Source organism: Salvelinus alpinus, chromosome 28 (assembly GCF_045679555.1).
Source record: "Salvelinus alpinus chromosome 28, SLU_Salpinus.1, whole genome shotgun sequence".
NCBI lineage: Eukaryota > Metazoa > Chordata > Actinopteri > Salmoniformes > Salmonidae > Salvelinus > Salvelinus alpinus.
This window is the reverse complement of record NC_092113.1, coordinates 45871448-45887268: the sequence shown is the minus strand read 5'-3', so window position 1 is coordinate 45887268 and position 15821 is coordinate 45871448. Positions and strand designations below refer to the sequence as shown.

Genomic DNA, 15821 nt, shown 5'->3' with positions numbered 1-15821 from the left:
TAGAGAAAGGGGTTTCCTTCTAGAGAAAGGGGTTTCCTTCTAGAGAAAGGCGGATTCTTCTAAAGAAAGGGGTTTCCCTCTAGAGAAAGGGGTTTCCTTCTAGAGAAAGGGGTTTCCTTCTAGAGAAAGGTGTTTCCTTCTAGAGAAAGGGGGTTTCCTTCTAGAGAAAGGGGTTTCCTTCTAGAGAAAGGGGTTTCCTTCTAGAGAAAGGGGTTTCCCTCTAGAGAAAGGGGTTTCCCTCTAGAGAAAGGGGGTTTCCTCTCTAGAGAAAGGGGTTTCCTTCTAGAGAAAGGGGTTTCCTGTCTAGAGAAAGGGGTTTCCGCTCTAGAGAAAGGGGTTTCCTTCTAGAGAAAGGGGGTTTCCTTCTCGAGAAAGGGGTTTCCTTCTAGAGAAAGGGGTTTCCTTCTAGAGAAAGGGGTTTCCTTCTAGAGAAAGGGGTTTCCTTCTAGAGAAAGGGGTTTCCCTCTAGAGAAAGGGGTTTCCCTCTAGAGAAAGGGGTTTCCCTCTAGAGAAAGGGGTTTCCCTCTAGAGAAAGGGGTTTCTGTCTAGAGAAAGGGGTTTCCGTCTAGAGAAAGGGGTTTCTGTCTAGAGAAAGGGGTTTCCCTCTAGAGAAAGGGGTTTCCTTCTAGAGAAAGGGGTTTCCTTCTAGAGAAAAAGGTTTCCCTCTAGAGAAAGGGGTTTCCCTCTAGAGAAAGGGGGTTTCCTTCTAGAGAAAGGGGTTTCCTTCTAGAGAAAGGGGTTTCCTTCTAGAGAAAGGGGTTTCCTTCTAGAGAAAGGGGGTTTCCTTCTAGAGAAAGGGGTTTCCTTCTAGAGAAAGGGGTTTCCCTCTAGAGAAAGGGGTTTCCTTCTAGAGAAAGGGGGTTTCCTTCTCGAGAAAAAGGTTTCCTTCTAGAGAAAGGGGTTTCCCTCTAGAGAAAGGGGTTTCCTTCTAGAGAAAGGGGGTTTCCTTCTAGAGAAAAAGGTTTCCCTCTAGAGAAAGGGGTTTCCTTCTAGAGAAAGGGGTTTCCTTCTAGAGAAAGGGGTTTCCTTCTAGAGAAAGGGGTTTCCTTCTAGAGAAAGGGGTTTCCCTCTAGAGAAAGGGGGTTTCCTTCTCGAGAAAAAGGTTTCCTTCTAGAGAAAGGGGTTTCCTTCTAGAGAAAGGGGTTTCCTTCTAGAGAAAGGGGTTTCCTTCTAGAGAAAGGGGTTTCCCTCTAGAGAAAGGGGTTTCCCTCTAGAGAAAGGGGTTTCCCTCTAGAGAAAGGGGGTTTCCTTCTAGAGAAAAAGGTTTCCCTCTAGAGAAAGGGGTTTCCTTCTAGAGAAAGGGGTTTCCTTCTAGAGAAAGGTGTTTCCTTCTAGAGACTTCTAGAGAAAGGGGTTTCCTTCTAGAGAAAGGGGTTTCCTTCTAGAGAAAGGGGTTTCCCTCTAGAGAAAGGGGTTTCCCTCTAGAGAAAGGGGGTTTCCTTCTCGAGAAAAAGGTTTCCTTGTAGAGAAAGGGGTTTCCATCTAGAGAAAGGGGTTTCCTTCTAGAGAAATGGGTTTCCTTCTAGAGAAAGGGGTTTCCCTCTAGAGAAAGGGGTTTCCCTCTAGAGAAAGGGGTTTCCCTCTAGAGAAAGGGGTTTCCCTCTAGAGAAAGGGGTTTCTGTCTAGAGAAAGGGGTTTCCGTCTAGAGAAAGGGGTTTCTGTCTAGAGAAAGGGGTTTCCCTCTAGAGAAAGGGGTTTCCTTCTAGAGAAAGGGGTTTCCTTCTAGAGAAAGGGGTTTCCTTCTAGAGAAGGGGGTTTCCTTCTAGAGAAAGGGGTTTCCTTCTAGAGAAAGGGGTTTCCTTCTAGAGAAAGGGGTTTCCCTCTAGAGAAAGGGGTTTCCTTCTAGAGAAAGGGGTTTCCTTCTAGAGAAAGGGGTTTCCTTCTAGAGAAAGGGGTTTCCCTCTAGAGAAAGGGGTTTCCTTCTAGAGAAAGGGGTTTCCTTCTAGAGAAAGGCGGATTCTTCTAAAGAAAGGGGTTTCCCTCTAGAGAAAGGGGTTTCCTTCTAGAGAAAGGGGTTTCCTTCTAGAGAAAGGGGTTTCCTTCTAGAGAAAGGGGGTTTCCTTCTAGAGAAAGGGGTTTCCTTCTAGAGAAAGGGGTTTCCTTCTAGAGAAAGGGGTTTCCTTCTAGAGAAAGGGGTTTCCTTCTAGAGAAAGGGGGTTTCCTTCTAGAGAAAGGGGTTTCCTTCTAGAGAAAGGGGTTTCCTTCTAGAGAAAGGGGTTTCCCTCTAGAGAAAGGGGTTTCCTTCTAGAGAAAGGGGGTTTCCTTCTCGAGAAAAAGGTTTCCTTCTAGAGAAAGGGGTTTCCCTCTAGAGAAAGGGGTTTCCTTCTAGAGAAAGGGGGTTTCCTTCTCGAGAAAAAGGTTTCCTTCTCGAGAAAGGGGTTTCCTTCTAGAGAAAGGGGTTTCCTTCTAGAGAAAGGGGTTTCCTTCTAGAGAAACGGGTTTCCTTCTAGAGAAAGGGGTTTCCCTCTAGAGAAAGGGGTTTCCCTCTAGAGAAAGGGGGTTTCCTTCTAGAGAAAAAGGTTTCCCTCTAGAGAAAGGGGTTTCCTTCTAGAGAAAGGGGTTTCCTTCTAGAGAAAGGGGTTTCCTTCTAGAGAAAGGGGTTTCCTTCTAGAGAAAGGGGTTTCCCTCTAGAGAAAGGGGGTTTCCTTCTCGAGAAAAAGGTTTCCTTCTAGAGAAAGGGGTTTCCCTCTAGAGAAAGGGGTTTCCCTCTAGAGAAAGGGGGTTTCCTTCTAGAGAAAAAGGTTTCCCTCTAGAGAAAGGGGTTTCCTTCTAGAGAAAAAGGTTTCCCTCTAGAGAAAGGGGTTTCCTTCTAGAGAAAGGGGTTTCCTTCTAGAGAAAGGTGTTTCCTTCTAGAGACTTCTAGAGAAAGGGGTTTCCTTCTAGAGAAAGGGGTTTCCTTCTAGAGAAAGGGGTTTCCCTCTAGAGAAAGGGGTTTCCCTCTAGAGAAAGGGGGTTTCCTTCTCGAGAAAAAGGTTTCCTTGTAGAGAAAGGGGTTTCCATCTAGAGAAAGGGGTTTCCTTCTAGAGAAAGGGGTTTCCTTCTAGAGAAAGGGGTTTCCCTCTAGAGAAAGGGGTTTCCCTCTAGAGAAAGGGGTTTCCCTCTAGAGAAAGGGGTTTCCCTCTAGAGAAAGGGGTTTCTGTCTAGAGAAAGGGGTTTCCGTCTAGAGAAAGGGGTTTCTGTCTAGAGAAAGGGGTTTCCCTCTAGAGAAAGGGGTTTCCTTCTAGAGAAAGGGGTTTCCTTCTAGAGAAAGGGGTTTCCTTCTAGAGAAGGGGGTTTCCTTCTAGAGAAAGGGGTTTCCTTCTAGAGAAAGGGGTTTCCTTCTAGAGAAAGGGGTTTCCCTCTAGAGAAAGGGGTTTCCTTCTAGAGAAAGGGGTTTCCTTCTAGAGAAAGGGGTTTCCTTCTAGAGAAAGGGGTTTCCCTCTAGAGAAAGGGGTTTCCTTCTAGAGAAAGGGGTTTCCTTCTAGAGAAAGGCGGATTCTTCTAAAGAAAGGGGTTTCCCTCTAGAGAAAGGGGTTTCCTTCTAGAGAAAGGGGTTTCCTTCTAGAGAAAGGGGTTTCCTTCTAGAGAAAGGGGGTTTCCTTCTAGAGAAAGGGGTTTCCTTCTAGAGAAAGGGGTTTCCTTCTAGAGAAAGGGGTTTCCTTCTAGAGAAAGGGGTTTCCTTCTAGAGAAAGGGGGTTTCCTTCTAGAGAAAGGGGTTTCCTTCTAGAGAAAGGGGTTTCCTTCTAGAGAAAGGGGTTTCCCTCTAGAGAAAGGGGTTTCCTTCTAGAGAAAGGGGGTTTCCTTCTCGAGAAAAAGGTTTCCTTCTAGAGAAAGGGGTTTCCCTCTAGAGAAAGGGGTTTCCTTCTAGAGAAAGGGGGTTTCCTTCTCGAGAAAAAGGTTTCCTTCTCGAGAAAGGGGTTTCCTTCTAGAGAAAGGGGTTTCCTTCTAGAGAAAGGGGTTTCCTTCTAGAGAAACGGGTTTCCTTCTAGAGAAAGGGGTTTCCCTCTAGAGAAAGGGGTTTCCCTCTAGAGAAAGGGGGTTTCCTTCTAGAGAAAAAGGTTTCCCTCTAGAGAAAGGGGTTTCCTTCTAGAGAAAGGGGTTTCCTTCTAGAGAAAGGGGTTTCCTTCTAGAGAAAGGGGTTTCCTTCTAGAGAAAGGGGGTTTCCTTCTCGAGAAAAAGGTTTCCTTCTAGAGAAAGGGGTTTCCCTCTAGAGAAAGGGGTTTCCCTCTAGAGAAAGGGGGTTTCCTTCTAGAGAAAAAGGTTTCCCTCTAGAGAAAGGGGTTTCCTTCTAGAGAAAGGGGTTTCCTTCTAGAGAAAGGGGTTTCCTTCTAGAGAAAGGGGTTTCCTTCTAGAGAAAGGTGTTTCCTTCTAGAGACTTCTAGAGAAAGGGGTTTCCTTCTAGAGAAAGGGGTTTCCTTCTAGAGAAAGGGGTTTCCCTCTAGAGAAAGGGGTTTCCCTCTAGAGAAAGGGGGTTTCCTTCTCGAGAAAAAGGTTTCCTTGTAGAGAAAGGGGTTTCCATCTAGAGAAAGGGGTTTCCTTCTAGAGAAAGGGGTTTCCTTCTAGAGAAAGGGGTTTCCCTCTAGAGAAAGGGGTTTCCCTCTAGAGAAAGGGGTTTCCCTCTAGAGAAAGGGGTTTCCCTCTAGAGAAAGGGGTTTCTGTCTAGAGAAAGGGGTTTCCGTCTAGAGAAAGGGGTTTCTGTCTAGAGAAAGGGGTTTCCCTCTAGAGAAAGGGGTTTCCTTCTAGAGAAAGGGGTTTCCTTCTAGAGAAAGGGGTTTCCTTCTAGAGAAGGGGGTTTCCTTCTAGAGAAAGGGGTTTCCTTCTAGAGAAAGGGGTTTCCTTCTAGAGAAAGGGGTTTCCCTCTAGAGAAAGGGGTTTCCTTCTAGAGAAAGGGGTTTCCTTCTAGAGAAAGGGGTTTCCTTCTAGAGAAAGGGGTTTCCCTCTAGAGAAAGGGGTTTCCTTCTAGAGAAAGGGGTTTCCTTCTAGAGAAAGGCGGATTCTTCTAAAGAAAGGGGTTTCCCTCTAGAGAAAGGGGTTTCCTTCTAGAGAAAGGGGTTTCCTTCTAGAGAAAGGGGTTTCCTTCTAGAGAAAGGGGGTTTCCTTCTAGAGAAAGGGGTTTCCTTCTAGAGAAAGGGGTTTCCTTCTAGAGAAAGGGGTTTCCTTCTAGAGAAAGGGGGTTTCCTTCTAGAGAAAGGGGTTTCCTTCTAGAGAAAGGGGTTTCCTTCTAGAGAAAGGGGTTTCCCTCTAGAGAAAGGGGTTTCCTTCTAGAGAAAGGGGGTTTCCTTCTCGAGAAAAAGGTTTCCTTCTAGAGAAAGGGGTTTCCCTCTAGAGAAAGGGGTTTCCTTCTAGAGAAAGGGGGTTTCCTTCTCGAGAAAAAGGTTTCCTTCTCGAGAAAGGGGTTTCCTTCTAGAGAAAGGGGTTTCCTTCTAGAGAAAGGGGTTTCCTTCTAGGGAAACGGGTTTCCTTCTAGAGAAAGGGGTTTCCCTCTAGAGAAAGGGGTTTCCCTCTAGAGAAAGGGGGTTTCCTTCTAGAGAAAAAGGTTTCCCTCTAGAGAAAGGGGTTTCCTTCTAGAGAAAGGGGTTTCCTTCTAGAGAAAGGGGTTTCCTTCTAGAGAAAGGGGTTTCCTTCTAGAGAAAGGGGTTTCCCTCTAGAGAAAGGGGGTTTCCTTCTCGAGAAAAAGGTTTCCTTCTAGAGAAAGGGGTTTCCCTCTAGAGAAAGGGGTTTCCCTCTAGTGAAAGGGGGTTTCCTTCTAGAGAAAAAGGTTTCCCTCTAGAGAAAGGGGTTTCCTTCTAGAGAAAGGGGTTTCCTTCTAGAGAAAGGGGTTTCCTTCTAGAGACTTCTAGAGAAAGGGGTTTCCTTCTAGAGAAAGGGGTTTCCTTCTAGAGAAAGGGGTTTCCCTCTAGAGAAAGGGGTTTCCCTCTAGAGAAAGGGGGTTTCCTTCTCGAGAAAAAGGTTTCCTTGTAGAGAAAGGGGTTTCCCTCTAGAGAAAGGGGTTTCCTTCTAGAGAAAGGGGTTTCCTTCTAGAGAAAGGGGTTTCCCTCTAGAGAAAGGGGTTTCCCTCTAGAGAAAGGGGTTTCCCTCTAGAGAAAGGGGTTTCCCTCTAGAGAAAGGGGTTTCTGTCTAGAGAAAGGGGTTTCCTTCTAGAGAAAGGGGTTTCCTTCTAGAGAAAGGGGTTTCCTTCTAGAGAAGGGGGTTTCCTTCTAGAGAAAGGGGTTTCCTTCTAGAGAAAGGGGTTTCCTTCTAGAGAAAGGGGTTTCCCTCTAGAGAAAGGGGTTTCCTTCTAGAGAAAGGGGTTTCCTTCTAGAGAAAGGGGTTTCCTTCTAGAGAAAGGGGTTTCCTTCTAGAGAAAGGGGTTTCCTTCTAGAGAAAGGGGTTTCCCTCTAGAGAAAGGGGTTTCCTTCTAGAGAAAGGGGTTTCCTTCTAGAGAAAGGGGGATTCCTTCTAGAGAAAGGGGTTTCCCTCTAGAGAAAGGGGTTTCCTTCTAGAGAAAGGGGTTTCCTTCTAGAGAAAGGGGTTTCCTTCTAGAGAAAGGGGGTTTCCTTCTAGAGAAAGGGGTTTCCTTCTAGAGAAAGGGGTTTCCTTCTAGAGAAAGGGGTTTCCTTCTAGAGAAAGGGGTTTCCTTCTAGAGAAAGGGGGTTTCCTTCTAGAGAAAGGGGTTTCCTTCTAGAGAAAGGGGTTTCCTTCTAGAGAAAGGGGTTTCCTTCTAGAGATAGGGGGTTTCCTTCTAGAGAAAGGGGTTTCCTTCTAGAGAAAGGGGTTTCCCTCTAGAGAAAGGGGGTTTCCTTCTCGAGAAAAAGGTTTCCTTCTAGAGAAAGGGGTTTCCCTCTAGAGAAAGGGGTTTCCTTCTAGAGAAAGGGGTTTCCTTCTAGAGAAAGGGGTTTCCCTCTAGAGAAAGGGGTTTCCTTCTAGAGAAAGGGGTTTCCCTCTAGAGAAAGGGGTTTCCCTCTAGAGAAAGGGGGTTTCCTTCTAGAGAAAAAGGTTTCCCTCTAGAGAAAGGGGTTTCCTTCTAGAGAAAGGGGTTTCCTTCTAGAGAAAGGTGTTTCCTTCTAGAGACTTCTAGAGAAAGGGGTTTCCTTCTAGAGAAAGGGGTTTCCCTCTAGAGAAAGGGGGTTTCCTTCTCGAGAAAAAGGTTTCCTTGTAGAGAAAGGGGTTTCCCTCTAGAGAAAGGGGTTTCCTTCTAGAGAAAGGGGTTTCCTTCTAGAGAAAGGGGTTTCCCTCTAGAGAAAGGGGTTTCCCTCTAGAGAAAGGGGTTTCCCTCTAGAGAAAGGGGTTTCCCTCTAGAGAAAGGGGTTTCTGTCTAGAGAAAGGGGTTTCCGTCTAGAGAAAGGGGTTTCCGTCTAGAGAAAGGGGTTTCCCTCTAGAGAAAGGGGTTTCCTTCTAGAGAAAGGGGTTTCCTTCTAGAGAAAGGGGTTTCCTTCTAGAGAAGGGGGTTTCCTTCTAGAGAAAGGGGTTTCCTTCTAGAGAAAGGGGTTTCCTTCTAGAGAAAGGGGTTTCCCTCTAGAGAAAGGGGTTTCCTTCTAGAGAAAGGGGTTTCCTTCTAGAGAAAGGGGTTTCCTTCTAGAGAAAGGGGTTTCCCTCTAGAGAAAGGGGTTTCCTTCTAGAGAAAGGGGTTTCCTTCTAGAGAAAGGGGGATTCCTTCTAGAGAAAGGGGTTTCCCTCTAGAGAAAGGGGTTTCCTTCTAGAGAAAGGGGTTTCCTTCTAGAGAAAGGGGGTTTCCTTCTAGAGAAAGGGGTTTCCTTCTAGAGAAAGGGGTTTCCTTCTAGAGAAAGGGGTTTCCTTCTAGAGAAAGGGGTTTCCTTCTAGAGAAAGGGGGTTTCCTTCTAGAGAAAGGGGTTTCCTTCTAGAGAAAGGGGTTTCCTTCTAGAGAAAGGGGTTTCCTTCTAGAGAAAGGGGGTTTCCTTCTCGAGAAAAAGGTTTCCTTCTAGAGAAAGGGGTTTCCCTCTAGAGAAAGGGGTTTCCTTCTAGAGAAAGGGGGTTTCCTTCTCGAGAAAAAGGTTTCCTTCTCGAGAAAGGGGTTTCCTTCTAGAGAAAGGGGTTTCCTTCTAGAGAAAGGGGTTTCCTTCTAGAGAAACGGGTTTCCTTCTAGAGAAAGGGGTTTCCCTCTAGAGAAAGGGGTTTCCCTCTAGAGAAAGGGGGTTTCCTTCTAGAGAAAAAGGTTTCCCTCTAGAGAAAGGGGTTTCCTTCTAGAGAAAGGGGTTTCCTTCTAGAGAAAGGGGTTTCCTTCTAGAGAAAGGGGTTTCCTTCTAGAGAAAGGGGTTTCCCTCTAGAGAAAGGGGGTTTCCTTCTCGAGAAAAAGGTTTCCTTCTAGAGAAAGGGGTTTCCCTCTAGAGAAAGGGGTTTCCCTCTAGAGAAAGGGGGTTTCCTTCTAGAGAAAAAGGTTTCCCTCTAGAGAAAGGGGTTTCCTTCTAGAGAAAGGGGTTTCCTTCTAGAGAAAGGGGTTTCCTTCTAGAGACTTCTAGAGAAAGGGGTTTCCTTCTAGAGAAAGGGGTTTCCTTCTAGAGAAAGGGGTTTCCCTCTAGAGAAAGGGGTTTCCCTCTAGAGAAAGGGGTTTCCCTCTAGAGAAAGGGGTTTCCCTCTAGAGAAAGGGGTTTCTGTCTAGAGAAAGGGGTTTCCTTCTAGAGAAAGGGGTTTCCTTCTAGAGAAAGGGGTTTCCTTCTAGAGAAGGGGGTTTCCTTCTAGAGAAAGGGGTTTCCTTCTAGAGAAAGGGGTTTCCCTCTAGAGAAAGGGGTTTCCTTCTAGAGAAAGGGGTTTCCTTCTAGAGAAAGGGGTTTCCTTCTAGAGAAAGGGGTTTCCTTCTAGAGAAAGGGGTTTCCTTCTAGAGAAAGGGGTTTCCCTCTAGAGAAAGGGGTTTCCTTCTAGAGAAAGGGGTTTCCTTCTAGAGAAAGGGGGATTCCTTCTAGAGAAAGGGGTTTCCCTCTAGAGAAAGGGGTTTCCTTCTAGAGAAAGGGGTTTCCTTCTAGAGAAAGGGGTTTCCTTCTAGAGAAAGGGGGTTTCCTTCTAGAGAAAGGGGTTTCCTTCTAGAGAAAGGGGTTTCCTTCTAGAGAAAGGGGTTTCCTTCTAGAGAAAGGGGTTTCCTTCTAGAGAAAGGGGGTTTCCTTCTAGAGAAAGGGGTTTCCTTCTAGAGAAAGGGGTTTCCTTCTAGAGAAAGGGGTTTCCTTCTAGAGATAGGGGGTTTCCTTCTAGAGAAAGGGGTTTCCTTCTAGAGAAAGGGGTTTCCCTCTAGAGAAAGGGGTTTCCTTCTAGAGAAAGGGGGTTTCCTTCTCGAGAAAAAGGTTTCCTTCTAGAGAAAGGGGTTTCCCTCTAGAGAAAGGGGTTTCCTTCTAGAGAAAGGGGGTTTCCTTCTCGAGAAAAAGGTTTCCTTCTCGAGAAAGGGGTTTCCCTCTAGAGAAAGGGGTTTCCTTCTAGAGAAAGGGGTTTCCTTCTAGAGAAAGGGGTTTCCTTCTAGAGAAACGGGTTTCCTTCTAGAGAAAGGGGTTTCCCTCTAGAGAAAGGGGTTTCCCTCTAGAGAAAGGGGGTTTCCTTCTAGAGAAAAAGGTTTCCCTCTAGAGAAAGGGGTTTCCTTCTAGAGAAAGGGGTTTCCTTCTAGAGAAAGGGGTTTCCTTCTAGAGAAAGGGGTTTCCTTCTAGAGAAAGGGGTTTCCTTCTAGAGAAAGGGGGTTTCCTTCTCGAGAAAAAGGTTTCCTTCTAGAGAAAGGGGTTTCCCTCTAGAGAAAGGGGTTTCCTTCTAGAGAAAGGGGTTTCCTTCTAGAGAAAGGGGTTTCCCTCTAGAGAAAGGGGTTTCCCTCTAGAGAAAGGGGTTTCCCTCTAGAGAAAGGGGTTTCCGTCTAGAGAAAAAGGTTTCCTTCTAGAGAAATTGGTTTTCATGTGATTACATCTAGCTCTGTGTAGTCCCAGCCAACACAAATAACTGATGTTAACCTTTCTGGTTACAACCTTTTTCGTCAAGACAGATCTTCCAAAGGTGGTGGAGTGTCAATCTTTACCAAGGATCCCCTTCAGTGCTCGGTTGTCTCCACTAAGTCTGTCCCCAAACAATTTGATTTACTGGTTTTAAGTATTAAACTTTCAAATAGCTCTTTGCTGACTGTTGCTGGGTGTTATCGTCCTGGATCAGCACAGGACTGTACCCTACCTGCCCTAAGCTCTCTCCTGGCCCCTTACACTAAGTCTGAATTTGTTCTGCTTGGTGACCTAAACTGGGACATGCTTAAAACACCTGACCAAGTCCTAAAGCAATGGGACTCCCTAAATCCTTCTCAGATTATTACCAATCCCACAAGTTATGACTCCAAACATCCAGAAAAGGCTACTCTCCTCGATGTTATCCTCACAAATAATCCTGATAGGTATCAGTCTGGTGTTTTCTGTAATGTCCTTAGTGATCACTGTTTTACAGCCTGTGTTCGTAATGGCTGCTCAGGGAAACGACCTGTCCTGATTTGGCATAGACACTTGTGTCACGCCCTGACCTTAGAGAGCCTTTTTATTTCTCTATTTGGTTAGGTCAGGGTGCGATTTGAGTGGGCATTCTAGTTTTCTAATTCTTTGTTGGCCGGGTATGGTTCCCAATCAGGGACAGCTGTCTATCGTTGTCTCTGGTCCACTTCTATCAACTAGCGTAACAGAAGATCCCACCACAAACGGACCAAGCAGCGTGGTCAGGAGGAGAGGACACGACGGAAACCCGAGGGCAAATGTTGAGTACATGGGGCAGATGACTGGGGCGTCGGAGTCCGAGACCGAGGAGGAATTCTTGGACCGTTTGAGCGAGGAGTGGTTGGCAGTGGAAAGGGACGAAAGAGTTTGGAGGGGTTGGAGTCGGGAGCAAGACAGTCGCTTTGAGGAGCGTGTGACCCTTCAGGCACCACGCTTTGCGGTTACACGTACTGTGTCTCCGGTACGCATCCACAGCCCGGTGCGCTCTGTCCCAGCTCCCCGCATTTGCAGTGCTAGAGTGGGCATTCAGCCAGGACGTATTGTGCCGGCTCAGCGCTCCTGGTCTCCGGTGCGTCTCTACGGCCCAGGATATCCTGTGCCGGCTCTACGCACCCGGCCTCCAGTGATGATCCATGGCGCGAAGTCTCCAGTGACGGTCTGCAGTCCAGAGCCTCCTGGGACGGTCTGCAGTCCAGAGCCTCCTGGGACGATCTATAGTCTGGTTCCTTCGGCGACGATCTACGGTTCAGCCCCTGGTTCGACCGTGATCTGGCAGAGTTACTCCACCTCAAGAATTGCATTTGGCGAAAGGCTCGGCACACACATACTCAGGCTGACTGGATCTCGTCAAGGCAAATGAGAAATAAGTGCACTCAGGCTATCCGGAAAGCCAAAGTTTGTTCCTTTAAGGAGCAGTTCTCTCTCTATGGGTCTAACTCCCCTCCTCACAGCTGCCCGTGTCCCTTAATGTTGATGTGGTTGTTACTGACAAGAAGCACATGTCTGAGCTCTTTAAACACCACCTCATTAAGTCAGGATTCCTATTTGACTCAGCCATACCTCCTTGATGTTTATAGTATGCTTGATGTCTGTCTGTCTGTCTGTCTGTCTGTCTGTCTGTCTGTCTGTCTGTCTGTCTGTAAGTCTCTCTCTGTCTATTTATGTCCGTCTGTCTGTCTGTCTCTATATGTCTGTCTGTCTGTCACTTTATGTCTGTCTCTTTATGTCTGTCTGTCTGTCACTTTATGTCTGTCTCTTTATGTCTGTCTCTTTATATCTGTCTGTCTGTCTGTCTCTTTATGTCTGTCTGTCTGTCTGTCTCTTTATGTCTGTCTGTCTGTCTGTCTCTTTATGTCTGTCTGTCACTTTATGTCTGTCTCTTTATGTCTGTCTGTCACTTTATGTCTGTCTGTCTGTCTGTCTGTCTGTCTGTCTGTCTGTCTGTCTGTCTGTCTGTCTCTCAGTTTCTACAGTCTCTGTCAGTGTTGGCCTAAAGACTTGCTTTAATTAAGGAGAACCAAAGTTACACACAGAGTGAGAGGGATTTCCTTGACTTGCTTGGTGGTGTGCGTGGGATATATGTGTGTATGTATACTCACAGCTTGGTCAGAGAATGGAACGAAATGAAGGCATCAGGGTGAATCCACTCAATACTGTTGAAGCTAAGATCTCTGGGGGGAGAGAGAGAGAATTAGTTACTGTCATTATTCCGAATTTTGTGTTTAGTGCCTATCTGTTAAAGTAACAGTATTCACAGAGAGTAACAGTTTGTGTGTAGGGGAAAGAGTACACTCACAGAGGGTAAAGAGTATTCACAGAGAGTAAACAGTATACTGACAGAGAGTAAAGAGTATTCACAGAGAGTAAAGAGTATACTCACAGAGAGTAAAGAGTATTCACAGAAGGGTAAAGAGTATTCACAGAAGGGTAAAGAGTATTCACAGAAGGGTAAAGAGTATTCACAGAGAGTAAAGAGTATTCACAGAAGGGTAAAGAGTATACAGACAGAGAGTAAAGAGTATTCACAGAGAGTAAACAGTATACTGACAGAGAGTAAACAGTATTCACAGAGAGTAAAGAGTATTCACAGAGAGTAAACAGTATTCACAGAGAGTAAACAGTATTCACAGAGAGTAAACAGTATTCACAGAGAGTAAACAGTATACTGACAGAGAGTAAACAGTATTCACAGAGAGTAAACAGTATACTGACAGAGAGTAAACAGTATACTGACAGAGAGTAAACAGTATTCACAGAGAGTAAACAGTATTCACAGAGAGTAAACCGTGTACTCACAGAGAGTAAACAGTATTCACAGAGAGTAAACAGTATTCACAGAGAGTAAACCGTGTACTCACAGAGAGTAAACAGTATTCACAGAGAGTAAACAGTATTCACAGAGAGTAAACCGTGTACTCACAGAGAGTAAACAGTATTCACAGAGAGTAAACAGTATTCACAGAGAGTAAACCGTGTACTCACAGAGAGTAAACAGTACTCACAGAGAGTAAACCGTGTACTCACAGAGAGTAAACAGTACTCACAGAGAGTAAACCGTGTACTCACAGAGAGTAAACAGTATTCACAGAGAGTAAACCGTGTACTCACAGAGAGTAAACAGTATTCACAGAGAGTAAACCGTGTACTCACAGAGAGTAAACAGTATTCACAGAGAGTAAACAGTATTCACAGAGAGTAAACAGTATTCACAGAGAGTAAACCGTGTACTCACAGAGAGTAAACAGTACTCACAGAGAGTAAACCGTGTACTCACAGAGAGTAAACCGTGTACTCACAGAGAGTAAACAGTATTCACAGAGAGTAAACCGTGTACTCACAGAGAGTAAACAGTATTCACAGAGAGTAAACCGTGTACTCACAGAGAGTAAACAGTATTCACAGAGAGTAAACCGTGTACTCACAGAGAGTAAACAGTATTCACAGAGAGTAAACAGTATTCACAGAGAGTAAACCGTGTACTCACAGAGAGTAAAGAGTATTCACAGAGAGTAAACCGTACTCACAGAGAGTAAACCGTGTACTCACAGAGAGTAAACAGTATTCACAGAGAGTAAACCGTGTACTCACAGAGAGTAAACAGTATTCACAGAGAGTAAACAGTATTCACAGAGAGTAAACCGTACTCACAGAGAGTAAACAGTGTACTCACAGAGAGTAAACAGTATTCACAGAGAGTAAACCGTGTACTCACAGAGAGTAAACAGTATTCACAGAGAGTAAACCGTGTACTCACAGAGACCGTAGAGAGCTGAGCTGCTGGAAGGTATTCCTCTCAATCCTCCTAATCTGGTTATACTGCAGGCCTCTACACACATATACACACCCTGTTACTACAAAACAAGCAGTGAAACTGCAATACTGAAGCATAGACTCCTACTATTTCAGTCATACCGTTATAGGAACGTTGTTCTAACATTCTGTTATCGGAACGTTGTTCTAACATAGTGTTATTGGAACGTTGTTCTAACATAGTGTTATTGGAACGTTGTTCTAACATAGTGTTATCGGAACGTTGTTCTAACATAGTGTTATTGGAACGTTGTTCTAACATAGTGTTATTGGAACGTTGTTCTAACATAGTGTTATTGGAACGTTGTTCTAACATAGTGTTATCGGAACGTTGTTCTAACATAGTGTTATCGGAACGTTGTTCTAACATAGTGTTATCGGAACGTTGTTCTAACATAGTGTTATCGGAACGTTGTTCTAACATAGTGTTATCGGAACGTTGTTCTAACATAGTGTTATCGGAACGTTGTTCTAACATAGTGTTATCGGAACGTTGTTCTAACATAGTGTTATCAGAACGTTGTTCTAACATAGTGTTATCAGAACGTTGTTCTAACATAGTGTCATCGGAACGTTGTTCTAACATAGTGTCATCGGAACGTTGTTCTAACATAGTGTTATCAGAACGTTGTTCTAACATAGTGTCATCGGAACGTTGTTCTAACATAGTGTTATCGGAACGTTGTTCTAACATAGTGTTATCAGAACGTTGTTCTAACATAGTGTCATCGGAACGTTGTTCTAACATAGTGTTATCAGAACGTTGTTCTAACATAGTGTCATCGGAACGTTGTTCTAACATAGTGTTATCGGAACGTTGTTCTAACATAGTGTTATCAGAACGTTGTTCTAACATAGTGTTATCGGAACGTTGTTCTAACATAGTGTTATCAGAACGTTGTTCTAACATAGTGTTATTGGAACGTTGTTCTAACATAGTGTTATCGGAACGTTGTTCTAACATAGTGTTATCAGAACGTTGTTCTAACATAGTGTTATCGGAACGTTGTTCTAACATAGTGTTATCAGAACGTTGTTCTAACATAGTGTTATCAGAACGTTGTTCTAACATAGTGTTATCGGAACGTTGTTCTAACATAGTGTTATCAGAACGTTGTTCTAACATAGTGTTATTGGAACGTTGTTCTAACATAGTGTTATCAGAACGTTGTTCTAACATAGTGTCATCGGAACGTTGTTCTAACATAGTGTTATCAGAACGTTGTTCTAACATAGTGTTATTGGAACGTTGTTCTAACATAGTGTTATCAGAACGTTGTTCTAACATAGTGTTATCGGAACGTTGTTCTAACATAGTGTTATCAGAACGTTGTTCTAACATAGTGTCATCGGAACGTTGTTCTAACATAGTGTTATCAGAACGTTGTTCTAACATAGTGTTATCAGAACGTTGTTCTAACATAGTGTTATCGGAACGTTGTTCTAACATTCTGTTATCAGAACGTTGTTCTAACATAGTGTTATCGGAACGTTGTTCTAACATAGTGTTATCAGAACGTTGTTCTAACATAGTGTTATCGGAACGTTGTTCTAACATAGTGTCATCGGAACGTTGTTCTAACATAGTGTCATCGGAACGTTGTTCTAAGCTTCAACCATTACACCATGTTAACTCACATTTCCTGCAGGGCAGAGCAGTGATAGAAGCTGGGAAGATCCTCTATCTGATTATGAGACAGCTCGCTGTGAACACACAGACACAAACATCATTACAGTGTAATCTGGGGTTTCAGATCCATGTCAGAGTTAAGCATTTCTGTGGGTTTGGGATTCTATCAACTGGGGCATTTAAGGGGGTACAGTTAAATTTAATTGTGTGTGTGGACATTCTTGCGTTCAAAGTACTCACAGTACTCTGAGGCGGGGTAGCTGCTGACACAACCGCTGAGGAAGAGTAGAGAGACCAGCCCTGGTCAGTGTCCTAGAGAGAGAACGAGGGATGAGGAAGAGTAGAGAGATCAGCCCTGGTCAATGTCCTAGAGAGAGAACGAGGGATGAGGAAGAGTAGAGAGATCAGCCCTGGTCAGTGTCCTAGAGAGAGAGGAGAGAGAGGATGAGGAAGAGTAGAGAGACCAGCCC

General features: G+C 44.8%; 1 protein-coding gene across 1 annotated transcript in view; it reads right to left on the bottom strand.

The window, feature by feature from the left end:
* Positions 1-15821, bottom strand: part of LOC139557935 (leucine-rich repeat-containing G-protein coupled receptor 6) — a 99524-nt gene that overhangs the window by 26996 nt on the left and 56707 nt on the right. Inside the window, exons 11-14 of the mRNA XM_071373291.1 lie at positions 15592-15663; positions 15360-15425; positions 13666-13737; positions 12011-12082 (exon numbers count right to left, since the gene is read on the bottom strand). Of these exons, the coding sequence (XP_071229392.1) occupies positions 12011-12082; positions 13666-13737; positions 15360-15425; positions 15592-15663 (282 nt within the window). The remainder of the gene's footprint in view (positions 1-12010; positions 12083-13665; positions 13738-15359; positions 15426-15591; positions 15664-15821) is intronic.